At 50.9% G+C, this 27,301-nt stretch overlaps 2 protein-coding genes across 9 annotated transcripts; one reads left to right on the top strand and one right to left on the bottom strand.

Moving 5' to 3' along the window:
• Positions 1–328: 328 nt before the first annotated feature.
• On the bottom strand, positions 329–11,946 carry CDK5RAP3 (CDK5 regulatory subunit associated protein 3). 3 transcript variants are annotated; one of them, XM_005220536.5, is made up of 14 exons: positions 9,737–11,946; positions 9,410–9,455; positions 7,586–7,717; positions 7,206–7,306; positions 6,773–6,821; positions 5,729–5,907; positions 5,371–5,507; positions 5,048–5,192; positions 4,544–4,654; positions 3,945–4,023; positions 3,278–3,366; positions 1,293–1,498; positions 751–922; positions 329–659 (listed from the first exon to the last, which is right to left on the bottom strand). In XM_005220536.5, the coding sequence occupies exons 1-14, from the start codon at positions 9,737–9,739 to the stop codon at positions 594–596; spliced, it is 1,515 nt and encodes a 504-aa protein (XP_005220593.1). In that variant the 5' UTR covers positions 9,740–11,946; the 3' UTR covers positions 329–593.
• Positions 11,348–26,845, top strand: PRR15L (proline rich 15 like). 6 transcript variants are annotated; one of them, XM_059878266.1, is made up of 3 exons: positions 21,002–21,135; positions 24,679–24,738; positions 25,682–26,845. In XM_059878266.1, exons 1-3 carry the CDS (start codon positions 21,096–21,098, stop codon positions 26,011–26,013), a joined length of 432 nt encoding a protein of 143 aa, XP_059734249.1. In that variant the 5' UTR covers positions 21,002–21,095; the 3' UTR covers positions 26,014–26,845.
• Positions 26,846–27,301: the final 456 nt, after the last annotated feature.

Consider the following 27,301-nt stretch of genomic DNA (forward strand, 5'->3'; position numbering starts at 1 on the left):
AAACTGCATTTTCCCTCTGCCTGGAGGTAAGCTGTGATTAAAAGGAAAATACAGCTTTGCTGGCTCCAACGAGGCTGCCACTTGACTGCTCCCCTTGGGCTTCTGGCCTGAGTGGGGCAGTCTGGGCCTGGCCGTGGAGAGAAAGGGCCCCGGCTGACAGCTACCCCAGAGCCCCTTGCTGAATTGTTTGTAGATATTAATCTGTGAGGCCTCCCTGCCACCAGAGGCAAAGAGGAAAAAGTCCCCAACCTGGTACCTCACAGGATCAAGAACCCCATGCAAATGGGTACACAGCCTCAACCCCAGGCCCAGAGATGGGCACTGTCAGTAGGGAAACAAGAATCTCTCTTTTATTAAAGTCCAACTACATTAACAAGGAGGAGCAGAAGCTGTGACTTGAGGCTGAGGGGCCACAGGACCATCAAGACAGCCTCCTGCAGAGAGTACAGAGTGCTGAGATCACCATCCGGGTGACAGTTCCATCATGGGGCCTTCCATCCTCCAGTCGGCTTAGTCTCTCACCAGGAAGGGCCCCGCGCTGTCCCTCCTCCATCCTGAACGCTGAGAAGATGGGCAGGAACAACGGTAGTAGGTCACAGAGAGGTTCCCATCAGGTTCACGGGGCGCCCATTGTACCTCTTGGAAATGTCAGCTTCAATCTGAAAGACAGTGATACCGGGTGGGCAGGAGGCAGAAGGCAAAGGGGCCTCGCTCTGCAGAAATTGGGCAGGTTCGCCTCTCTGCTCTCACCAGCTTCTGCAGCTCCTTTGTCTTCTCCAGCAGCAGATCCAGCTTGGGCTCCAGAACCGCCTGCTCCTGGAGGGCTTCCTGTTGCTTCTGCACCATCAGTTCTTTCTTCAAAGCCAGCAGCTGGGACTGCTTCAGCTTCTGCTGGAGGAGCTCAGTCACTCGGTCCACATACCTGGGCAGGGCATTCACGTAAGTGTTCGGTGTCTCTGGGCAGCCTCGGTGTCCCCATTCAACTGGTAGAACAGGGGAGGCTCAGTCTCTGTTGGCCGCTCAGCCTTCACATCCATCAGTCCTTCCTTGTATGGAATGCCACTCCCACTTCCCCATCCTACCCAGGATGCAGATTCTGCCCGCATATTTCAAGCCACCCCATCTTGCCCCAAAGAGAACCCCCAACCCCAGTTGGGGTGGTGCAGTTATGGGAGGCAGGGATGAGGTCCAAGGGGTCACAGAGAGGAGGAAACAAGGAGGCAGGGCCGCCCAAGATGGCAGCGCCCTGCAACATGCCCTGGAATAGCCCAACATCAAGGGGAAAGCCAGACCTTGGTGAGGCCAGGATCATAAACAGGTGCTGCATTCGAAGACTGGTGAGCCGGCCAATCAGATCCTGCAGTGCCGACACCATGGCGACCATCTTGGCCTTGGTCTGGCCCTGCAGGATGGCTGGAGCCAGCTGGAACTGGCTCACAGACAGGATGTCTGCCTCCTCACTCATCTCCACTGCTCTCTGGGACAAGAAGATTTCGAGCTGAGGACAAAAGAGGATTTGGTTCAAACTGAGAAAAGAACTCGGAAGCTAGGCCCTCAGCCTGCTCAAAATAAAGAATAAGGTAAGGGTTGGATTCTGGAGGAGGCACAGTAGGGGACTGCCTGGTGTGGTATAGTCCATGGTGTCGTATAGAACTGGACACGACTTAGCAAATGAACAGTGGCTCAGACTGTAAAGAGTCTGCCTGCAATGCAGGAGACCCACGTTCCATCCCTAGGCAGGAAGATCACCTGGAGAAGGGAATGGCAACCCATTCCAGTATTCTCGCCTCGAGAATTCCATGGACAGAGGAGCCTGGTGGGCTACAGTCCATGGGGTCACGAAGAGTCAGACACGACTGAGCGACTAACGCACCTAGTGACTGAACAACAGAGGAGCAGTTATTTCCTCTGAGCATTTCTATTGCTAGAAACTCACCAACTGTAAGGCGGGAGTTTGGGGCAGCCTCCACCATCACCTTTCAGCCCCTCATTGCTGCCTCAGGCCTTACCTAACCCAGGACCACCCGCTCCTCCTCCCAGGCTATGGATCAGATAACTATGAAGCAGAGATTCAAGGGGTTCTCTCTGCTGAATGAAGGTATTTTCATGGGAAAAATGAGATTCAGGGAACAGGAATCCATGTTTGAGAAGCCCTAGATTAAGAAAAGGCGGCAGAATCTGAGAACCAGTCACGTATCTTGTCACTTTTATCCACCCATGGAAACCTGAACTAGACTGGTGAGGACAAGACCTTCCATGAGGCCCTCCCCTGCCAGCAGGCCTGAGGAGTGGACAGACTCAGAAATTAACAAAGGCAGGCCCCAGCTTCCCAGTACCACAAAGAAGGTCCAAGAACACCAGCTTCTTACTGTGGGCTGCCAGACACCTCAGCCACAGGGATGACATGAGACACAAACTGCTCCAAAGCCCCAGCAGCTCCCAGTTCCCTTCCGCTCTCTGAGCTCTTCTACTCCCCCAGCTCCCCTGCTCGGCCTCTTTGTTCATCACGAGTGCAGGACACTTCTGCCTCCAAGCTTCTGTGTGGCTCCCCCTGCCTGGAAGGCTCTTCTGCCGGACGTGGGGTGGCTCTCTCTGCAGGTTTTGACTTACTGGTCACCTTTGCAACAAGGCCTTCTGGACCACTATCATAAAAACAGGCCTTCCCGCAGCCCCATCTCCCTTTCCAGCTCTCCTTCTCCATGGCACTGTGTTAACACCTAACGTGCTGCGTATTTCTCTTGCGTGCCTTGTTTCCTGCCTGTGTTCCCCACTAGACCACAAGCTCCACGAGGTCAAGGATTCTGCCTTGTTTTCTGCTCCGTCTCCTCAGACAGTGCCAGGGGTTTAGGAAGGATGATAAACATGATAAACACTGTTGAGTGAAGATGTGCTCAGTCGCTTCCGTTGTGTCCAACTCTGCGACCCTGTGGGCTGCAGCCAGGCTCCTCTGTCCATGGGATTCTCCGGGCAAGAATACTGGAGTGGGTTGTCATGCCCTCCTCCAAGGGATCTTCCTGACTCAGGGATCAAACCCGTGTCTCCTGTGGCTCCTGCATGGCAGGCGGGTTCTTTATCACTGAACCACCGGGGAAGTCCATTGAATGGAATGAATGGGAAGCATCCTAATGCTCCAGAGTGAATGGGAGTGCCCCTGCTCTGGAACACTGAAAGCACTCTGCTTCCTTCACAGAAACAGGAGGGTCAGGTCAGGTGTCTAGAGCAATACCACCTATGCCGGTGCCGGGCCTCCCCGCACATCATCCAGAGACAGAAGTACCTCCATGAGCTCATCAATGAACTGATTCCGGGTCTCAGGGTATTCAAGAAGTGTCAGAGCATCCGGGCCCCTGGCAACACCTTCGGGAGCTGCCAGGAAGAGAGAGAAGTGATAAAGTGGCTAAAGACTAGACAAGACCATTGGTTTGAGAAGTCCTGGTGCATTAATATGGACACAGACACTACACTAAAGCCACTTCCTGTTCCAACCCAAGAAGGAAGGGTCACCCTTTCCCATTTGTCGCAGCCCTAATCAGGCACCAAGAGCCAACTGCAGTCTGTGAGGAGGACCACAGAGCTGAGTTCCAAAGAACCAAGCGCGCCTTCCCTTTGGTGGGCATCAAGTCTCATCCTGCACTGCCCTCTAGTGGCTCAGATCACGGTCACAGCCTCTGGGGCCAGGTCAGGCTTCAGAGGCTGTTAGCCCTCTCGGAACATCCCAAGCAAAGGCTGACCCACATTCGATATCCAAAGCATTGAGAGTTTCTAGGCTTCATTTTAAGAACTCTTCTCTATCCACTACATTCACATCATCAACAAGATTTTGAAAAAAAAAAAACAAAAACAGGTAACTGTATGAGAAGCGCAGTCTTGGCAGCGTACTTTTTCCTTGCTTCTAGAGACACAGGGGTACCCTCTGCCAGGGTTTCAGGGAGCGACGCACTCACCCTGGGTTCCGGCTTCCACTACAGTGATCTGCAGAGCAGTGGCATCGTCTCCCCAGTCTATCTCATCACCCCCAGCTTCCTGAGTGGAGAGCAAAGAACCCCTGCAGTGTTGGGAGAACTTTCCCCAGCAAAGGGAGCCAGGATAAACTAAAGCCCTCAATAAGCCCAATGATGGCACATTTCAACTGTATGAAGAACCTGCAGCCCTGATGGAGGTGGCAAAGATGGCAGTGGGGCCCATGCATATAGGTACCACCTGCCTATACCCCACACCTGCCCCAAACACCAAGAGAAAGAGGTCAAAACTCTGACATGTCACTTTGGAAACTGCCTCCTCCCAAACTGTATGTGGTCCAAGAGCTGTGAACTTCAAGTGATGTCTTTGAAGAGAAAGAGAGAAAACTTTTTTTTCCCTTTGGCCACACTGAAAGGCACCCAGGATCTCAGTTCCCTGACCAGGGATTGAACCCTTGCCCCTTGCAGTGGAAGCGTGGAGTCTTAACCACTGGACCACTAGAAAATTCCCAACATGTTTCTTATCACCAAAACAGCAATCACAGAAAGTCCTCAAGAGAGATGGACTGAGAGAGCATCCCAACCTTTGAATCCGATTCCAGGGAGATGCCCCAGTCAATTCCAGCAGTCTGGGCAGAGATGCCAGAGTCAGCCCCTTCAGAAGCCACCTCCACCCCAAAGTCACCCCAGTCAATCTAGAAGGGAAAAAAAGTGTTAGCTCAAAGAAGATGGGTGAGAAAAAGGGGCCTGCCAAGTTCTTCTAGGTCTCAGTAGGGAGCACCAGCACACTGTTCAAACATAATGGCCTCCAAGCTTCCTAAAGGAGAGTCTGTCTTCAGAGAGCTCAGGGGACTGAAGGGTTCCAAGTTCAAAGCTGACCAGCCTCCTGGGCCTCTTCAGCACTCGTATACCCTGTGGTCTCAAGAAAGCCAGAAAAACGAAGGAGTAGGGCCTTCTGGGCCCTTCCACCTACAGTCTCTCTCACAGGAACACCCCTTTCTTCCCTCTGGACTCTGAGTTCAAAGGGGATGGGGGAGGATTGACCCGTGTACGAGGGGAAGAAGCGGCTCTCACTCGGCCTGTCTTACCGCGTCTTCTTCCACCTGCTCAGGGGGCTCCTCGAGGTGTGGCCTCTCCACTGCCGAGGGCTCCGTGCCCGTCCTCCACTCGTACACCGTGCAGTTCCCCCGCGTCTGCACAAACCGCAGCATCGGCAGCACCTGCTCTGTGGGGCTGCAATGGAGCGTGCCGCTGACCCTCCTGCTGCCCCTTGTGAGGCCAGGCCCACCGCTGGGCCTGGCACTCAAGTGTCACGTGGGGAGAGCACAAGTGGAGAAGAGAGCACAGCCGGGGAAGCAGCTCAATGGTCCCCGCCCCTCCTCCACAGGGGAGAAGCCAGGGCCCTCAATACCTTTCACACACAAACCCCACACAGGCCTGGTACAGGTCAATGGCTTCGCCCAGGGTCTGGGCCGCCGCCCCGATCTCGGCCAGCTGACTTGGTAGGTCCTTCACCAGGGCCAGCAGTTCTCTTCGGACATTGTCCCCCTAGAGAGGATCCACGAGGTGGGCTTAGACAGAAGTGGTGGGTAGTGGAGTCCAGCGTATTAAAGACAATGCCTGAAGATTAAAGATGGGCAAGAAACTGGCCCAAGAAGGGCCCAACCGGCAGAGAAGGAAAGCCCTCCGCAGAAGCAAAGGCACTGGGCCCAGGAAGACAGACAGAGGCCCCAGGCATGCGTCCCCCGTGGGAAACCTGGGCTGCTCACCGTGATGCCGTACTGCTTGCACGAGTGGTAGAACTGCTCCTTCATCTCGGCAGCCCCCGCCTGGCCCTCTTCCTCCTTGCGGCTGTATTCTTGCTGCAGCTGCTGGCACTTGGTGATCTGCTTCTTCAGGGAGGGGATCTCATAGTTGACGTTCCGAACCAGGAGGCTGGAGAGTTCCACTGAGAAAGATGGGCCCAGGAAATTCACTCCAGACCCCCACACCTAAGGCAGGCACGCCCCAAGGACATGCGCAATACCCTGGCCTGGTGGCAACGGGGGTTGACCTCCCAGCTCCTCCCCTTCCTGGCTGTGGAACCTAAGACAGTCATTTAACCTCTCCAATCCAGTCCTCAACTATAAAACAGGGGTAGTAATATTTATCATGAGAATTAAGAGAATTCATATAAAATACAAGTATAATTCCTTGATTTAGTAAGTATTAATATTTGGTCAATATTAGTCCAGTAGGCTGCAGTCCATGGGGTCGCTAAGAGTCGTGTCACTTTCCCTTTTCCCTTTCATGCATTGAAGAAGGAAATGGCAACCCACTCCAGTGTTCTTGCCTGGAGAATCCCAGGGACCGGGGAGCCTGGTGGGCTGCCGTCTATGGGGTCGCACAGAGTTGGACACAACTGAAGCGACTTAGCAGCAGCAGCAGCAACAGCAGCAGCTATTATAATTATTTACACTGCTAGCAAATACAACCCAAACTACAGTCAGCCTTTTAGTTATTCTCTCAGGCACTTGATACAGGCCCCAGGTCAACCTGTGCCTCTTCTGCCCAGTGGAGCAGAGGGGTGCCGGGGGAGCTAGTCATCAAGAGGTGACCAGCAGAAGACCCATAAGCACCCGTCCAAATGCCCACAACCTGCCTGGTGGTCATCCTCCTCCCAATACTCATTGAAATTTATTTTCCCACCTCCCAAACATCTACACACCAGCCTCTCCCCTCACATGAACTGTACCTCCTAGAAGCCCAGTGTCTCAAACTTCGAGGAGGGAGCCTCCCTGTGGACACTGGGACTCCCAGGTTGGGCCCCTTACCTAGGTAGGTGTTGTCCTTCTCATAGAGGGCTACGATCTCCTGCCAATCCTAAGAAAAGAAACAGGAAGTGAGCCAGGAGAGCAGCCACATCCCAGCTCAATCCCCCAACAGGGGACGCTCTCCCAGTCTCTGCATCCTCATCCTCCTTCATAATGCTGGCTAGACCACCCACTTTAAGAGTATGGTGCCAACGAGCAATTCCCAAAGCAAATGTAAACCCAGGGGTAGGGGTCACAAAGAGTTGGACACGACTGAGAGACGGATACTTTCACTTTCAGGATCTACTTTTGGCATGAACTACGGGGACAGAGAGAAAGTTGAGGAAATATTCCACGGGGATATCTCCAATGGATCCTCAGCAAGACCAGACAGCCTCTGACCCCCTGGACCGGATGCCTCCAGCTGCGCGTTACCACCGTCATCCATACTTGCCTTCATTCGCTGTGAAGAGTACCGGCCGAAAATATTTTTGGTGGAGGCTTCAGTGCCTTTGAGAAGCTCCACAATTCTTAGGCAGTGGAAGTAGTGAATGTCTGGAAAGCAAAGAAAAACAAAGACTTTGGAAATAACAGTCTCTAATCCACCACTGCGGTCACCACACATGGCTGACTCATGTATATGCCAGTAACTTTAGACGGCACAGCTCTCCCCTTCATCATTCTGTGTTGAAATAAACCAGCATCTATACCCCAAATAAAAGCCTCTCTTTCTTTAGAGGTCAGTCCTATGACTAAAGAAAAGGGAACAGCTCAGCAGATATATACCACCCCAGGAAAGAGGAGGGTCCAGTAATGCAGTCCTGAAGCACTCACAGGATCCAGAGAGCAGCTGGGCGATCTCTTGGCTCTCCGGCATGTCCTGGATGGCGGCATTGATCTTCTCTCGGATGGTCAATACCAGACTCTGCCATTTCAGGTTGCAGTGCCTTCTGTCTACCAGCCAGTCTATAGCACAAACCCAAATCATAGTATTCCCATGGCCAAAATTGCATCACTCATTCAGGTGATATATGCTAAGGCATTGGCTAAAAGTTGTACTCATATTGGTTAAGGTGTGGGGGGTCACAGGAAGATGGGAATGAAGACAGGCTCAAAGGAATCCTTGGGGCTAAATAGATTCCAGCAACCTGACTTTATCCACAATGTGACTTTTATAAAGTAACTGCCTCAACACAGAGTAAAGGAAAGCTTTGAATGGGTCCAGACATCAAAGTGCCACTTTGGACCACTCTAAATTCTCCATATTTTTGCTTCCCTGGATAATTATATCTTTCTTACTGACAGAGGATGCCATTCAATTTATACTTTCTCAGGGCTGGGATTAACCATGACAATGAAAAATCCAAGATGGTTACACCAAATACCAGATGAATGAACAACTGCAAAGCCCCTAAGGACTAAATAACACTGGACTACTCTTACCAGGGAAGCACCATCCTGCACATATGAATACCAGTGTGACTGACCTCCTGGATTCTGGGCCAGACCTGTTTTTAGTTGAGGGTATAGGTGCATGAGAGCCATGTACATTTCCTCATAGGAGAGAGCTAAGACCAAGACTTGTGGTCAGCTGGTCCTGGCTCTAATTACCAGCTTTCTTGGGCAAGTCTCTCAACCTCTCCGTGCCTCAGTTTCTCTACATGTAAAATATACTGAGTACAAACGGTAAAACACTGAACGTTGTGCCTGGCGCATGGCAAGGGCTCAATGAATTGTAGTGGTCTTCATTTTCATAATGTTAAGCACATAAAACAGCATTTGGTATAGAATAAACCCTCAATAAATGGTTGGGTTTTGGGACCAATAACAAGCATGTACATCAAGAGTGTACAGGTCCTGAAGAGCTGGGACAAATTCGAAATGAAGTTAAAGATGCTCCACTAAGTGGCCACCTTGCCCTTGTTAATAAATCTAATTGGTCAAACGCTGGGAGCCCACACTAGTTATCAGTTACATTCCCATTGCTGCACTCCACTAAAATCTTCAAAAACAAAAACTATGTAGATGTCACAGAAGTAGAAGCAAAGGGATGACATAGTCAAACAGATGTCATCTTAATGACACGACTGGCATCAAAACAATTAAACTCAAAGACCATTTAAAAATCCAGGAGCGGTGCACCGCCCTAGAGGGGTCAGAGTGAAGAGGTCCTTCCCTGGCTCTGAACTGGAGAGGAGGTATATAGACCGGATACAGACACCAGGGAGATGGCCTGGCCACTAAAAGGTTTTATTTTCGACTGGACCTATGTGCCTCTTCCTCCTAAAATCAAAGGAAAAAATAAAAAGGAAGAAAATTGTTTTTCCAGCATAATACAATACTGGAACCTGACAGACTTAGGTTCTAACTTCACATCTGCCATTCAGCAGCTGAACACCTTTAAGGTAAGCCTTTAACTCTCTGCTGTCCCTGAAAGATATGATTGACAACATGTTTTATACGTTAAAACAGAAAACACAGGTCAAGTATAGACTCTAAGCGTGGTTCCTTCCCGCTCCTTTTACTGAGGCAGGTCCAGCCAGCCACAGATGGGAGCACAGAACACAGCGAGTGGTCGGCGCTTCCGCTGTTGGTGACAGAGGGCAAGGGGGCCAGGTCTCCCCTTGACAGGTAGTTGAGCGGGGGCGCCCCTCCTACCGAGTAGCTTGCTGGTCTGGATGTCGATGGGCACGTGCTGATGGTCCTGGCGGGAAACACGGCGGGGAAAAGTGCGTGAGTGCTGCGAGCGGACAAGCCACTCGCGCGCTCACTTCATCCCCCCAACCGTCACCCTGCGGGGCCAGCACAACGGGACGGGGAGGGCCGCCCCCCGGAGAGAGCCTGAGGAAGCAGGTCAAGAAAGGACCGGCTGAACTCAGCCCAGGGGCCCCAGGGCAGCCCCCCATTTCCCCAGCTGCTGTTCCCCCACCTGCATCTTTCCTTCACTTCCGTTTCCGGCCTCTGACCGGGACACGCCCCACGTACCATTAATCCAGTGCTGTTGTGGCTGAGCCTCGGGTTAGGCACAGATGGGTCTTCTCTGGCCACGTCACCGCCTTCCTCAGAGCCAATCGGGACGCGCGCTCCATCCCAGGCCTCAAGCCCCACCCACCCCGGGGTTCCGAGTGGCTGAGCCCGGGAAGGGCGGGAGAAGAGGAGCCAGCCAATGGGAGACGCGAGGCGGGCTCAAGACCTGGCGGGAGCCGGGGCTCCAGGAAAGGGCTGTAGAGGCGGCATAATCCCGGCAGGCGGCGCCCTGGAGCTGGTCCCAGTCGCTGCCGGCCAGGCAGGCACGGAGCCCTCTGCGTAAAGATTAACGAGTCTACCGACAGGGTCCTAGCGCCTACTGAGGAACCTAGAGGTCCTTGTGGTTTAGATACGCTCAGTCATATCCGACTCTTTGCGACCTCATGAATAGGAGCACTCCAGGCTTCCCTGTCGTTCACCATCCCCCGAAGTTTGCTCAGACTCATGTCCATTGAGTCGGTGATACCATCCAACCATCTCATCCTCTGTCGCCCCCTTCTCCTCATGCCCCCAATCTTTCCCAGCGTCAAGGTCGTTTCTAATGAGTCAACTCTTCGCATCAGGTGGCCAAAGTATTGGAGCTTCAGCTTCAGCATCAGTCCTTCCAGGGAATAGTCAGGGTTGACTTCCTTTAGGATTGACTGGTTTTATCTTGCAGTCCAAGAGACTCTCAAGAAGAGTCTTTTTAGAAACGCCCTATTGCCTCACTTTACCGTGGGTCATGGTTTAGAAGTCTTCTGTGGCACTTTTGTCACACACTACCTTCTCACTGAATTTATGTAATAGACAAGTGTTGAACACCTGCTACGTGCTATGTGATTAGGGCAGGGATCGGGAGGGAGGAGGGTCAAAGGAGGCATCCCAAAGATAACACCTAAATTGAGTGTTAAAAGAAGAGCTGCAGAAAGAGGGAGATGTGGGAGTGGTGTTCCAGGTGGAGTAGACTGTACAAAGCTTTGCAGGCTTTGCAACGAGGTGCAGGGAACAACAGGCAGGCAAGACTGGCACGATAACTGCAGGAGTCCAGTGTATAATTAAAATGCCCTTGTTAAAAATTATGAACTGGACTTCCTTGATGGTGCAGTAGATAGGAATCCACCTGACACTGCAGGGGACCTGGATTTGATCCCTGGTCTGGGAAGATGCCACATGCCTCGGAGCAACTAACCTGTGTGACAATTACTGGGCCCGTGCTCTAGAGCCCGGGAGCCACAACTACTGAGCTGGTGTGCCTGGAGCCTGTGCTTCGCAACAAGAGGAGCTACCACTTTGAGAAGCCCCTGCACCACTCTCTGAAGCTAGAGAAAGCCTGTGAGCAGCAACAAAGACCCAGTGCAACCAAATAAATATATATATATATATACATATATATATATATATATATACTGCATAGGTCTCACACTTATGAAGCCGGCCCTTCAGACAGGCCAGCTTCTGTGCCATGAAATGTTTGAGGCAGGGGTTGGCTGGAGAAGGGACTGTAAAGGCGGAAGGGTGGTATCATATCATATCATCTCAGGAAGGAACTTGGACTTCACCCCTGCAGGGAGAGAGGAACCACTGGAGGGTTTCAAGGCTTTGAGGCTTGAGGCAAAGAGGGACCTGTACAAACTGCCTGCAGAGACTGATGGATTCGTGGGAGGTAAGGCTGAAGGCAAGGAGACTGTTAAAAGGTTATTATGCAAGAGTTAGAGCTTGACTTGACACAATGGCATGAGGAGGAAGAGAAGAACTAGATTTCAGAGATGGTTTGGAGGCAAATGGACAGGTTTGGCAGTTGGTTGGCTGTGTGGGTGGAGAGTGGGACAGCAGGGTGACGCATAGGTGGTTGAGTGGGAGACCCCCACCTAATTCAGGGATGCGGGATGCTGAGCATCCTGCAGGGGGTGAGGAGGAGGGCATCTCAGCTTTGAACTTGTGGGGTTGGTGGCCCAGGGAGTCTCCCCTGTGAGAAGTGTGCAGGAGGCACTTGGGTCTGCAGCTCTGGATTTCAGGGGGCTGGAGATACAGCTTTGGAGAGCTAGACTGACTCATCTGCAGTCCAGGTTGTGGCTGAAGCTGAGGGAGAGCATGAGATGGGTCCAGAAGTGCAGAGGAGAGAGGGTGAGAGGAGAGAAGAGAGAGGGTGGGCAAGGGGGCTCACAGGGCTGGATGTGCCATTTTGCACCCTTCCCCTTCCAGGTTGTTAACTTCTCCAGGAGGCTCTGCTTGAGTCTTTCTAAGTGACCCATCTCCCCCACCACCTGTGCCCAGCACATCACTTGGGGCTTAGTAAATTTTTTATTGAACTGTGTGATGTGATAGGGCAGTGAGAAGACCTAGATTCCTGCCCAATGAGATCCTGGGCCATTTTGATAAGCTCTCTGCCAGCCACGGTTTCCTCAACATGGAGATAAAACATCCTGACCATCTCAGGGTATTTCTATTTACAAGCTTAAATAAACAAACCCACTAGATGTATGTAACTCTTTATAGTTTACAACATACTTTCATAGATTTTTTTTCTCATTATTTGCAAACTCTGTGTGTGTCTGTGAAACAGTAATCATTATTGTTATAGAAGGGGTTGAAAGTCTTCCATAAAAATGGCTCATAGGGCAGAACTAAGAGCCTCTTCAGGGCTCTCTCATGGGAATTTGGCTCCCATCGTAGAGTCCTGACTCAGGCTATAGGAATGGCTGGAGCTTCCCCATGATTAAACAAACTTACTGGGTTCCAACTATGTGTTCCTGGCTCCCTGGGACATCCCAAGAAGCATGGCCCTGCCCCACCCTCAAGGTGCATCTCTCCTCCTTGAACCAACAGGCAGGGCAGGGCAGGGCAGGATGAGCCTGGAAGGCCCAGCCCTGGTAAGGTGGTAGAGGCAGAGACCACCAGCACTTCACCCCCACCCCCTCGAAGCACCCCAGGTGACTCATGCAGAAAGAAGCGTGTTTGAGAACAGCTCTGCCCAGGTGCTAGCGTCAGGGTGGTGGCCCCAGAGAGCGTAGGGGTGCGGATTTTGTGCAGTATCTTCACTGTTTGTCCTTTTCTGAGGCCATCGAGAGGCTCAGGGCCAATGGGCAGGTAAGCACACAAGTTGTCTGGCCTCTAGGGCATCGAGATCCTTGGGGCTCCCATCCTCTGGATAGTGACAGGGAGAGGCTGTGAAAGGCTCTGACTGTGAATCTCAGTTCTCTGCTGATTTAGCAGGTGGGGTGCTGTCGGGGGAGGGGTAGCACTTAGGAAGGTGAGGGAGAAGCTAGGAGGCCTGTGGAGGATTTAGACAGGAAAGCACAGGGCCCCGGGGTGCTGTGTATGCGGGCTGCCTTGCCATCCTTTGTTGTTAGCTTGCTTATTAAGTGATAGTCTGTGCCCAATGCCAGTGTAGATCTAAATGTTTTACAAGCCTTATCTAATTTGATCCTTCCAAACAACCTTATAATCTGGGTACTGTTATTAGCCAGGTTTTAAAGTAAAGGGAGCCAAAGCTCAGGTAATTAAGTAACTTGTCCAAGATCATAGAGCTGGTAGTTGGTGAGGCTGGGATCCAAACCCAGGCCTGTCTGGCTCCCCCGCCCGCATTCTTGTTCTCCGTGGGATGTGGCTTCTCCGGCAGCCCTGCCTGCTGCATTCACGCAGCTGGGCCACTGCAGCCGCAGGCTTCTTCCTCCCTCCTCTTCGGCCCAATTCCCACTTTCTCCCCTGATGTTGTGTCAGACAGTCAGCACCCCCACCCTGGCAATTCCTGGCCTTTACCAAAGTTCTTTCTTACCACGCCCCATTCTGGGCAAGAAGGCCATCGCTTATGTTCTTGCAATATCTATAAAAGGAAGGCTTACCCTTGACATTCAAATAATCCATTTATTTTATCTACCATATGTTTATGACTTTATGGTCCATGTCTTATGTGTGTTTGCTCACAGCAACACTGACTGTGCTGTGTGTGTGTGTGTGTGTGTGTGTGTGTGTGTGTGTGTGTGGTGTATCTGCCTGCTGGGCTGAAGGCTCTGAAAACTCAGCATTCTCAGCTGGCCTCTTGCTGGTTGCAGTGTAGTCTCTGGGTTGGTCTTTGCAGTCTGTCTCCCCAGCTAGTCAGTGCGCACCTTGTGGGCAGGGAGTACAGGCCTGTTCATCTCTGGGACCCCAGCCCCTGGTATGACCCGGACACTGAGTGTCAGCTGCTTACTGGATGCTTGTGGAGGACGGAATGAGAGCAGATGCAGCGGGTGCAGGGAGGTATTTAGCAGTGAGTGGGGACTCGGTCTGGGGGGAGGGCTGTGCATGCCCTGGTTCTTTTCTTCACCCCTCCCCCTACAGCTCAGGACTTGGAGTCACTCGGAGCTCGAGGGAGGAATTTCAGGCGAAGATATTAGGGCTGGTTAGCTTCATAAGTTAAGCATAAGCCAGAAGGCCCATGAGGTGCCAGTCAGCTGGGTGGTGCTCTGGGACCCATGATAAACCCTGGCCACCATGCCCTCTCCTTGTTAGTCGTCTAAGGGAAAATAACTCACTGGGGAGTTTCATGAATTGGGTTCAACGTGTCATCTTCTGAGGATTGCCCCTGAGTTCCATGGTTTCTTCATCCCCATCATGGCGGGTGGAGGGAATCTGCTCTTTCATGGGAAGAAAACCAAGCCCATTGCCACACCTCTCACCTCTTTAGCCTCCCTTCTCATTCTGTTCAGTGTTAGTTACCCCCTATTTGTCAAGCACTATTGCCAAGATGGGCCTTCCAGGTGGCTCCATGGTAAAGAATCCGCCTGGCAAAGCAAGAGATTCAGGAGACGTGGGTTCAGTCCCTGGATCAGGAAGATCCCCTGGAGTAGGAAATAGCAACCCACTCCAGTATTCTTGTCTGGAAAATTCCATGGATGGAGGACCCTGGAGGGCTACAGTCCATGGGGTCACAAAGAGTCAGATGTGACTGAGCGACTGAATACATTTGCCAATGTGTTGGAGACCTTAACGTGAAGACACGGTCTCAGCCCTCAAAGGAAATGACTGTATGATATGTGAGAGGCCCACCACATTTTAAATCCCATGACAGCACATCCAGAGCCTAACTCTGTGCCCATACATAGTAAGTGCTTAAAAAAATCCATACAGACAAAATAAGAGGGATGCTTACAGGGTTAAAGAAACAGAAAAGGGGGAGTATCCATCTCAACTGGGGGGTAAAGGCATGAGATGCAGATGGAAACCGTCAGAGCAGACTCCTGGGAGAAGTAATACTTGAGCTGAGTCTGGTAGGATGGGAACGAACTGTGGGAGGAGGGAGAGGATGGAGGAGAGACATGTAAGTGATGGGTGTCATCCTAGGAAGAGGAAGTAAGTAACATGGATAAAGCACATAGGTGAGAGACGGCATGGCTGTTCCACAAGAAGTCTATTGTGGGATATTTATGGGAAGAGAAATCAGGTTGAAGAGACTGGCAAGATGAGACCACAAGGAACACTCAGGTCCCTGACGAAGGGTTGAAATTTTATCCTGTAGATCAGATTTCCCAACCAATAGGCAGCCGATATCTGTCAAGCTATAGGGTTGTGCAAAGAGCCCAAGAATCCATAAAAGCAGTTGTATTATTTTAGTGCTAGAAGGACAACAGTGGGCAGGTGGAGATGTTTTTCTGTGTTGAGAAAGGATCTTTTTAGAGAACAGGAAACCCAAATGGCCAATACATGTGTGAAAAGACTCTCAGTCTTACTAGAAACTCAGTGTCTGATTAACTGGGGCTGCTGTAACAACTTATCACCAAACAGGTGCTTTAAAGAGCTTCCCTGGTGGCTCAGATGGTAAAAAACCCACCTGTAATGTAGAAGACCTGGGTTTGATCCCTAGGTTGGGAAGATCCCCTGGAGGCGGGCATGGCAACCCACTCCAATATTCTTGCCTGGAGAATCCCTGTGGACAGAGGAGCCTGGTGGGCAGCCCATGAGGTCCCAAAGAGTCAGACACAACTGAGTGACTGAGCACTGTGCTGCACTTAGGGTGCTTTAAAATAGTAAATATGGGACTTTCCTGGTATTCCAGGGCTAAGACTCTGGGCTCCCAATGCAGAGGCCCTGGGCTCAGTCTTTGTTCAGGGAACTAAATCCCGCATGCTGCAACTAAAAATACTGCATGATGCAACTAAGACCCAGCACAGCCAAATAAATAAATATTGACAAATAGAATAAGGACTTCCCTGGTGGTCCAGTGTTAAGAATCTGCCTGCCAACGCAGGAGACATGGGTTTGATCCCCTGTTCGGGAAGACTCCACATGCCTTGGAGCAACTAAGCCCGTGCGCCATGACTACTGAGCCCACGCTCTAGAGCCCGTGAACTGCAACCACCAAGCCCTCACGCTGCAGCTACTGAAGCCCGTGTGCCTAGAGTCCACGCTCCACAAGAGAAGTCACCACAATGGGAAGCCTGGGCACCGCCTCTGCTCATTGCAACTGGGAAAGCCTGAAAAAGTGGTGAGGACCCAGTGCAGCTAAACATAAACGGATGAAATAAAATAAAATTTTAAATAAATTAGAAATGTATTCTCTCACAGTTCTGGAGGCCAGAAGTCTAACATCAAGGTGTCAGCAAGGCTGGTTCCTTCCACAGGCTCTGAGAAACAGTCTGTTCCTGCCACTCACTCAGCTTCTGGTGGCTACAGACAGTCCTTGCTGTTCCTTGAGTGGCAGCTGCATCACTTCATCCTCTGCTCTTGTCATCGCATGGCGTTCTCCCTTCATGTCTCTCCTCCTGTAAGGACACTAGTCCTTGGATTTAAGGCCCACCCTAATTTAGTATGTTCTCAGCTTAACTAATTACGTCTGCAAGCACTCTATTTCCAAATAAGGTCACACTTCGGGATTCCAGGTGGACCTGAGTTTGGGGGACACTATTCAATCCAGTGCACTAGAGCATGCTAGAGACTATTCGCTCAGTCGTGTCCGACTCTTTGCGACCCCGTGGACTGTAGCCCACCAGGCTCCTCCATCTATGGGATTCTCCAGGCAAGAATACTGGAGTGGGTTGCCATTTCCTTCTCCAGGGGATCTTCTCGACCCAGGGATAGAACCCAGGTCTCCCGCATTGCAGGCAGATGCTTTAACCTCTGAGCCACCAGGGAATCCCAGGGATCGAACCCACATCTTTTACGTCTTCTGCATTGGCAGGCAGGTCCTTTACCACTAGAGCCACCTGGGAAGCCGCAATCCACTGCTCTAGGGAAAAGTAAATATATAAAACACAAAAATGATTACTTCACTTCCGTCGCATTGGCAAAAATGTTAATGTCTCTGTCCTGGGTTGTGTTCTCCAGAGTAGGTGAAGTTTAAGGGGCAAGATGCTTACTAGGGATCACTTCCTGTGAGAGGAACCAGACAGAAGCAGGATTGGGCAGAGAGAGAAATCCAGCTGTAACGCAGGCCTTGCAGAACTTCCGTCAGTTTAGTGAAGTGAATACGGCCCCTCAGCATGTCCTTCATGGGGCTGAAATGGCTGGACCTTACGTCCCTAGAAGGGCAGGCCCTTGGGAGAGATGCTCTCTGCAGCTGACGTGGACCCTGGAAGAGCTGACAGCTGGAGGCCAGCAGCTGAGGAAGGCAGTAAGTCCTTCTTTGCAGGGTATTCTGGTTGGCACACTCACTACCAGTCTGACAGTACAGAAATGGTCAAAATGAATAGTGTGGTAGGACAAAAAAGTCATCTTCCAGTCCCCTGCCCCGCCCCCGCCGAGATGTCCACATCAAATCACTGGAACCTGTGGATATGACTTTGTTTGAAAAAAGAGTCTTTGCAGATGTGATTAAGATCATCCTGGATCATCTGGGTGGACCCTACATACTCTCCCGAGTATTCTTTTTTTTTTTTTTTTTTAATTTATTTTTGTCTGTACTGGGTCTTTGTTGCTGCCCCCAGGCTTTCTCTAGTTTCAGCAATCAGGGCCTACTGATGCACAGGCTTCTCATTGTGGTGACTTCTCTTGTTTTGGAGAACGGGCTCTAGGGTCTGGGCTTCAGTAGGTGTGGCACGTGAACTTAGTTGCTTCATGGGAATCTGGGAATCCAACCAGTGTCCTCTGCAATAGCCAGTGGATTTTTAACCACTGGGCCACCAGGGAAGTCCCTCTCCCAAGTATTCTTATAAAAGAGAGATAGAGATTAGACAACATGAAAGAGGGGAAAGTGACGTGAGGATGAAGGAGACAGAGAGGGGAGTGATGTGGCCGCAAGCCAGGGAATGCCTACAGGCACCAGAAGCTGGAGGAGGCAAGGAACTGTCCCTGGAGACTCGAGAGTGATCATGACCCTGCTAAGACCTTCGTCTTGGCCAGTGAAAGTGATTTTGGAATTCTGACCTCCAGAACTGTGAGAGAATACATTTCTGTTGCTTAAATCCATCGAAGTCTGTAGTAATGTGTTATAGTAGCCACAAAGAACTAATACAAAGGGTGATAGGAAAATTGCTGGTGGGGATGCAAGTCGGTGAACCCACTCAGAGGCTCTATTTCAGAGTGCAATGAGGATTCAGAGTTCTAAGTATTTGCACAGTCCACATGAACACTGGCTGCTCGTATTCCCACTGCCCACTGAGGTCTCCTTGAAGGAGAGCAATGGCAGCCCCTCCAGTGGCAACCTCAACAATCACCTCAAACCTGCCCTGCCGTCTTCCTGGCTGCACCTGGTATAGCTTCCAGAGACCAGTCTGTGGCCTTGCCCCACTTGCCCTTCAACCAGGCTGGCCACCCCCAAACTCTCATCTCCTGGCCTTCCAGAGGAAGGGGAGTGCTGAGGAGGATGGCAGGCCCTCCCTTCTCCCTGCTTTGGGAAATAAATATCCCTGGAGCCTAGATCTACTCCCTGGGCAGAGGTCAATAAACTAGGAATGATCTTTTGGGCCAGGTTAGATCTGCAACCCAATGGGGCCCCATGCATGTCTAACAGGGCACCAAGGTCCTTGAGACTCCCTTAGGTGTATTTCAACTTGCTTTAGCCAACAAGGACACATTTCGGAAAACTTGCACATTTCATGTTCCTATTTGAAATATCACACTTGAACCTAGCTTTAAGAAGGTGTGTTAAAAGGTGGAAAATTCTAGAAAACAATACAGCAGCCTTGTGGGGGTGATCTGTTTAAGGGATAGTCATAGTTTATAGCCTTATCTCAAACTCCTCTCCCAACCCTGCTCCTCCCAGAAATAAACCTACCAAAGGTCAGGGGTTGGGCCTAACTTCCCAGGCTGATCCCTCCCAGGATGGGGAGCTGAGGCGGGCCTCTGCTCCTGTACCTGGCCCTGCTGGCCTTCTCTGAAGGGCAGGTCACGTAGGCATCCGCTTAAATCCCACCCACTGGGGTGCCTTCTCCAGAGTGGAGCTGAGAGAACATAATTCTGCCCCCTCTGGATTGCACACATCAGAAAGGCCTGGATTTTGAAGCAGGGTGGTGTGGGGTGAGAGGGGGAAGGGAGTGCGTATTTTCAGCACAAGTCCCTTCCTCCTGTACAGATGGAACAGTGTCCTGACCCTTGGTTACAGTCCCCAAGCTAGTGCTCATCCCATCGTCCTTCTACTATTTTCCCAATACCTCAGTTAACTTTTTAGCCTCTTCAGTATCTTCTGGACTGGACACTGACTCTCAACCAGGCTTTCGGAGAAAGTGACAGATCTAGAAACCTTCCTGGGACAGCTGTGTATACCTCTCACGAGAGTTAGGAGAACCTTACAAAACAATATCCTTCATTCTCATAGATCCCCAAGTGAGCATAGCTGAAACAGCCAGAAGTGAAATAAATGGGTTTTCTCTCACATTTACCTGGGACAAGTGGCTGCATTAAGAATTTCTTAAAGACAATACTTATATTTCTTATTTGTATTTTAAAGTTTGCATTAAGTACTAACTATGTGCCAGGTCTGTATCAGTGACAGACATCTCGGGGCTCAAGGAGCTAACTTTTTTTTTTTAACTTTTTATTTTATATTGGAGTATAATTGACTAACAGTGTTGTAACAGTTTCTGGTGGACAGCAAAGGAACTCAATCATATATATATATATATACACACATACACATGTATCCATTCTCCCCCAAACTTCTCTCCCATCCAGGCTCCCTCATCACCTTGAGCAGAGTTCCCTGTGCTGTACAATAGGTCCTTATTGGTTACCCATTTTAAATAAATATAGTATGTACATGTTGATCCAAACTCCCTAACTATCCTTTCGCCTCATCCTCTTCCTTCTCTAAGTCTGTAGTCTGTTCTGTAAATAAGTTCATTTGTTTCATTTCTTTTTAGATTCTGCATATAAGGGATATCATAGGCTATTTCTCTCAAGGCGCTAACATTCTCTAAGGGAGGCAAATACGTGACTGGATCATTACATTACTATATATGTATATGTGTATGCACACACTTAATCATGGTATATGGCATGTTAAATAGAAGCATGTGAGGAAGCCCAGTAGGAGTAAGACAATTCTCGGGGGAGTAGGGGGCATAATAATTTGGGCCTTAAAGGATGAATAGGAGTTTGTCTTGGTTTACTCAGGGGGTGGGGAGACCATTCCTAATCTCGTCCTCTTAGATAGCTTCCATACCAAGGATGGCAAGCAGAGAAACGCCTTGTGTGCACGTTCAGGGAGAGTTTGGAAGAGACGTGCAGACTAGGAGGGCCAGGCCAAGTGGGTTCCACTCTGGGCCATGGGGAGCCTCTGCAGGACTGTCCACCTGAGGCCCAGGGACACAGGGGCTGTTTAGGATGGAGGCAAAGACGAACTCAAGAGGCCTTGAGAAGCTGAACCATGTAGACTCAGTGCTGAAAGTGTGGACAGGTTTGAGAGCTGGTTAATTAGAATTTAGAATATAACTTGGAGGGGGTGCCAAGGATGGGGGAATTGTACGCTTTTCCTCTACCCAGTGCCCACCCCCACCCCACCCCCACCTCCAGATCTCCTCGTTCCTGGAATGGGCCACACAGTCCATGGTGGAAGGCAGAATTTCAAGGTCTGTGAAGACTGCTTCTAAGCGAGGGAGGAGGGGATGTAGACACGGGAGGTTGCGGTGGGTCTGGAGAACCTGGCCTAAGGAGGAGCTGGTGCCACTCAACCCCCTTCTAGGGAGAACTTGAGGAAAAGCCTTCAGGTCAGGAGGGAACCACAGCCTCCCACCCAGCACCCGCCTGAGGCTTGGGGTGGAAGCAGGCAGCCTGGGAACCGGTCTGCCAACCAGTTTGACCAGGGACTGGTTTCGACTCTTGAGTTCAAAGCAGCTGGGTGCTCCCGTTTCTCCCGCCAGCCGCCGGAGCAGCGGCCCTTAACCCTTTCTGGATTGTGCCTGGGGTAAAGTCTAGGTGGCAGTTCATGCTGGAGAGGGGTCTGGCCTCTTTGGGGCATGGAACAGGTAGGGATGACCTCAGTTATGGCTGGGGTGCAAACAGGCCCCTGAGAGTGGCAGAATGAGGCGAGAGGCTCCCGGGTTCTCCTCACCCCTGACTTCCCTTGGGGTTTCTTCTTCCTGGCCAGGCGGTCCTTGGAGGACCCTGTCTTCTGGGTGGGTGCAGGGGCGCTGGGATTGGATTTCTGGGGTAATGAATATTCATCAGCTGAGCCAGCCTCTGTTTACTTAGCCGGGAGGGGCTGGGTTTCAGGTTCACCTTGACTCCCGGAGCCACAGCGGAGCAGGTACCATCCTGCACCTGTTTCTCCGCACCTGCTGCACAGCTGCTCCTACCCAGCTCTCCCAGCCTGAGCCTTGCCTGGCGCGGCAGTCCGGAGGCACCCCCACCTCCCCCAGTCTCCCGGGGCGCAGCTCCTGCACTCAGCTCCTTCTCTAGGGAAGCTCTCGCCTCCAGCCTCCCAGCAGTCGGGCTCACAGGTACCGGCAGAGGGTGGGCGGGAGGGGAAAACAAGGCATGGACCTCTGTCTGGGGGCTCAGTTCTGCTTCCATGGCTGATACGCCCAGCTGGGAAGGGGGACCGGGCATGCCGACTCCCATCTCTAGGTGGGCAGGCAGAGCTCGACTCATCCCACTGGCTTCTTGGAGTCAATCCAGGCCTCCAACAGAGCTCCTTCTGGAAAAGTTTTACTCCAGAGCAGTGATCTGTTAACTCTTGCTGGACAGGAGCTTACCACCTGCTACCCCCTCCCCCGCTGGAGGATGTTTCTGGCTGTCTGGTAGGAATATATATCCCTGTCCTCTCCACGGTACCTGAGTGTCACACAGAGTGGAGAAGTACCACAGGGGCCATGCAGAGATGCAAGGAATAGAGGTTCTGAGTTTTGTCTTACTGCAGGAAGGCGACTCACCCCTTCAACCCCACCCCCACCCCCCACCCATGCCTCCAGCCTTCCACCTCCACCCCAGTCAATGGTTAACTTGTTCCAGCTCAGAAGGAGCCCAACCCTGTCTGGCAAGGCCCTTAGGGCAGTTCACAGAACCCAGCTGGCATGGTGGGAGCTGTCCTGGGGTGCCCACATGCATGCCAGGGTGCTAACCACCATAGGCACAGGGTGGTAGGCTATCCTGTGAGGCCGTGTGGATTCCCGAGCTGTGCAAACAGTGGAGGTGTAACTTGCATCTTCAGGGCTGATTTCTATCATCCGATGGATTGCAAGTCCCCGGGGCAAGGGCCTTGCCCTCAGTGTGCCTGCTCAGGCCCTGCAAAAGCAGGTATATCACCAGCTGCTGAGTCTGTTCAAAATTCCAAGTACATCCCCTCCCCCAGGTCCCTCTAGCCTCCTGTGACTACGCGTGGGCATGCGACTGTTGGCCTCTGGCTTTTTCCAACTTTGGATATCGGGGAAGTTTGACTGTTGTGTCACATTTTTTTCCTAAAACAAATCAGATTTTACACAATCTTGAGGTAGCTCACTATTTAAAAGAATCTTGTAGCCCCCTTGTTTTGAAAAACAAAGAATAGTCCTCTAATGTATCTGTTCTGCACATTCAGATTTCCATAGATTTGCCTTGCTTAAAGGGCTAAACACCTGCTTACTGGTGTGTCATGTCCTCCTGGACAGAAGGGACAGCAAGGCCTAGCAGAGAGTATTTTGGAGAGACCAGAATTCAAGGCCAGGAGCCAAAGGCACCAATACTTTGGTGCCATGGTGGAGGCTCCAGGGAAGGGCCCAAGGGCTACTCTGACCTCTTTCTGTGGTTTTCTGACAAGTGGCTCCCTTTACTCCAAGGAGAGTTAAGACCCATGAATGCCAAGTTCAGAGACCTGTTAAAGTGATATATTTTAAGTGGCACAAGCAGTGGGTACTCTCATGGAGCAAGGCAGTTTGGTGGTTACTGTTGTTTCAGGAGCTGAATCCTCCATTCCCCAAGTTCCTTAGCAGTCCCAGATGGGCCGTGGTGGGGTTGTGGGCTTTGCCCCAGACCAGGTGGTGACTGGGGCACCCATAGGCCAAGCAAGCACCCTGACCCTCCTTCCTGGCCCTCCCCAAGGCTCCTTCCAGAAACCTATTCTGGAACACCAAGTTCTGTGCAAGGCTGTGCTAAGCCCAGGTGGGGCAGGCTGCCAAAGCAAAGCTCTCAGGCTGTCTCCTTGGTGCACTCACCTCTCCAGGGTGCCCTGAAAGTATTTACCTGACCACTTACCCCTCCTTCACTTTCTAAGTGGGAGCTGCACTAGATCTCCTTGGGATTTTCTTGCTTCTTGAGCTCAGCTCGAGGGACAGAGCTGGCAAAGTGGGATCTGCTTCCTGGACAGAGAGGTGGGGAGGAACCCCCTTGCTCTGGGCAAGTGGATGGATATATGCAGGGCCAGGGGACAACCACAGCAAGGAGGCCACGGATGCAGGCACTCAGTTCATTTCAAGCTTAGGTCAGCATCCTGTTTTCATTTCTTTCTTTTTCTTTTTAAATACTTTTTTGACTGAACCACACAGCATGTAGGATCTTAGTTTGCTGACCAGAAATCAAACCCATGCCCTCTGCATTGGAAGCACGGAGTCTTAACCACTGGACTGCCAGCAAGTCCCTCTTTCATTATTTATGAATTTGACCTGCTCCCCCTCTAAAAAAAACTCCAGACTCATTATGGAAAATCTGGGAATCAAAATAATAAAATAAAAAATTTATATATATATATATATATATATATATATATAGAGAGAGAGAGAGAGAGAGAGAGAAAGAGGAGAAAACATCCCATATTCCTACTACCTAAAGAAAACCAATATTAATCATTTGTCATATTTCTTCAGGTCTTTTTAGAAAATGTAGTTAAGACCATCAGTTTTTAAAAGTAGGTGATATATTTGCCTGACCTTGGGCTGGTTGATCATCTAGCTTTCCGATGTCCTGGGGCTATTGCACCCTCCTCCTCAGGACTTGCACAGCTCACACTGATACCAACTCCAGGCTCGCTGTGCTCTCTACGTGACAGGCCAATGAATCAGAGAGATGAGGTGTTGAGGCAAGGAATACAATTTTATTCAGAAAGCCAGCTGACCAAGAAGATGGCAGACTAATGTTTCAAAATAACCATCTTTTCAGGGTCTGAATGCCAGGTTCTTTTATGGATCAGAGATGGCAGGGAGGAGGAAACAAAGTAAAAAGGCCATTAATTTTGCAAATATCTCCTAGAATGGCAAGCCTCAGGCAGGGGGATGTGTTAGTTTCTTCCTTCCTGCTGTCTATGGGTGGACAGGGTTCTGAACAAAGGCACTTTAGTTTAACAGTCAGGCAGAGGGGCAGGATTCTCTGAGACAGGCCGTTATGTAGGAGTATAATAACAAAAGCAATGGAAAGCAAGTCAAGGAAACAGTTTCAACATGGAGCCAGAATTGACTTCTCCCTGCAACAGTACCACGGAGTTCTGAAAATCAGACCACCAACCTCTCCAGGCCCAAAGATGTTTCCATTTCTCATCACTCTGCCTGCTCTTTCATTGATCTTAATATCTCTAGCCTATACTCTCTTTTTCTTGTGTCCAGATAACTTCATCTGCCAAAACTTCCACCAGCTCAGGCAGCAACTTCATGGACTAGTGAAAGGTGAGGCCACTACTGTGTCAGGACACATCATGTTGTCAGTGGAGAAGCTTGGATTTCAGAACCCTGCCCCACCTCTCATGGGATACCCTTATGGAGGGTCCAGCCTGTGATAACCAGACCCCACATGTACCTCTTGGCCCCACCAAACCTCCTTTCAAACGTTCAGGTTTCCGTCGAACTCCTGTCTTTATGGAAGCTGTATGGGCAAAGGGAACCACCCCTCAATAAGTTTTACTTTGCAAAGCATGTCTACCTTGTGGGCAAGGATTAACATTAGGGCTGAACGTTAGGTCTGGAAAGGACAGGTGGACATAAGGTCCAAAGATGTACCTTGCCAGAGGTCATGAGGCTGGAATAGTTCTTGGGACTTCCCACTCCCAGCCTGATGTTTCTCTCTCTTATAAAAACCCCAGCTGCTTCCTCAGCTCCAGTGGTGACCACTGGGAAGTCCAAATTACTCTGAACATCACAAATCCTGTTTAATTTTATAATGAATTCCAAAGAAAATGCATAGGGTATTTCTGTCTGTCTGATACCAGGTGATCACCTGTCTGGTCCTGGCAGCAGGGCCTGGAGGCATAGCGGGAAGAGCTTGGGAAGGTGGCCAAGGCCTAGTCGCTCTATGACCTGGCAAGCTATTCACTCTCCTGCAGCCCCAAGGGGCCTGGAGTGTCAAGCTGTCTGGCAGCGGTGTAGCTGTCCCACTGTCCCGTACGCCTGGCTCAGATGGCTCCCCCATGGATGTTTTCTTGACCGCCTCTTCCCCAGACCCTTGTCTCTCCTCATGTTCATCAAAAGGATTGCATCGCTTACCTGAATCCTGGGTTCACTTGGCCCCACCTTCAATTCTTTCAAACCTGGTTGGGAGACTAGAAAGGGCTGCTCCAAGGCCCCTACCCCTTCTCCCCACTGACCCCTTTCTCTACATCCCCTGCTCCTGCAGGAAGCCCCACCCTCAGGTCTGGGAACGCCATGACCGAAGTTGGTTGGTGGAAGCTGACCTTCCTGAGGAAAAAGAAATCCACTCCCAAAGTGCTGTATGAGATCCCTGACACCTACACCCAGAGTGAGGGTGGTGCGGAGCCCCCGAGGCCTGACAGTGGGAACCCCAACAGCAACTTTAACACCCGCTTGGAGAAGATTGTGGACAAGAACACCAAGGGCAAGCACGTCAAAGTCTCCAACTCAGGCCGCTTCAAGGAGAAGAAAAAGGTCCGAGCCTCATTGGCGGAGAACCCCAACCTCTTTGATGACAGGGAGGGCAAAGGACAGTGAAGGGGGCCGAGGAGGACGCTAGCACCTTCCCGCTCCCTGCCATCAGCTGGGTCTGAGACAGGAGCTTGCCACGCTGGCCTCTTTGGCCACAGCTGAAGCCGTGGGGGGACTTGATGCCTGCTGGCAGGAAATGTCTGGTTTTAGGTTTGTATTTATGTGCTCTGGCTTTCTGGAAGGCCTGAGAGATCCCAGGTCCTCCTGCCCTCCCCTACCACATACAAAGGCACTTCAGTTCAAGGTTGAAAAGTCCCACTTGGGAAGGACAGCCCTCCTGGAAGCACTGGCAGCGCCAGCAGGGAGGTGGGCGTGGAAGGAACAGAGCAGGGGATCCGGACAGACCTCACCCCCTGCCGGGGCACAGGGTCAAGGGTGAGTTTAAATTACTGCTCCCTCTACTTTCTCTACCTGTGATTATTCTCTGGATCAATTCTGAGTGCATTTTCCAGAAGCCACGTGATGGGGGTGGTTTCCTGGAGCTGAGGTGGAGATGATGAACTTGAGTTCACCTCCTAACTCAAGTGAGAAACTTCCTGGAACTTTGTCCCCAGGTGTGAAGGGGGAGGGGACCCTGGCACTCCCTAGGAGGTGCTGCGGAAGGCGGGACCAGGGACCCCACAAGTTCTGCATGCACCCTCAAAGGGAAAGTACACAGCCCCTCGGGTCCAAACTTGGAACGGGGGTGGGAAGTTCTGGCAGGAGCCCTCCTATCCCTACTAGTATTTAAGATGGATCAGCTCCAGAGATGAGTACTGGAGCCTTGAATTTTGTTAAAAAGAAAAAAAATTGTAGGTTTCTTTTTGTAATAAACAATGCTGCAAAAGCAGAGAACCTATGTATGCTCTTGTCTTACATTTACTGAAATGCTGTTTTTCATGACTTTACTCTTTTTTACTTTGTGTTCAAACTATTCCTTTTGAGCATCAGGAAAGGTCCCCAGGTGAAAAAATATAGTTAGTGCACGGGGCATTAACTTCACCACCAAGCCATCTTAGCATCTGGAGATGGAGAGCGCAAAGGAAGGAGCTAGTTATACCTCAGCAACAGAAAGGCCTTTCAGGTGCTCTAAGAGAATGGAGCAGACCTCTGGTGACTGACCCCCAAATCTCAGGGGTTTAGTTTGGGATCCAGATTCAAATTCTGGTTCCTCCTTTAGCAGCTGGGTGATTTGGGGAACATTAAAAAACAAAAACAAAATCTCCTCTGAGCCTCAGCTTCCTCTTCTGTAAAAGGGGCTGTACTAATATCTATTTCACAGACAGTGGCCAGTATAAGCTTCCCTGGTGGCTCA

This window comes from Bos taurus, chromosome 19, assembly GCF_002263795.3.
Source record: "Bos taurus isolate L1 Dominette 01449 registration number 42190680 breed Hereford chromosome 19, ARS-UCD2.0, whole genome shotgun sequence".
Lineage (NCBI taxonomy): Eukaryota > Metazoa > Chordata > Mammalia > Artiodactyla > Bovidae > Bos > Bos taurus.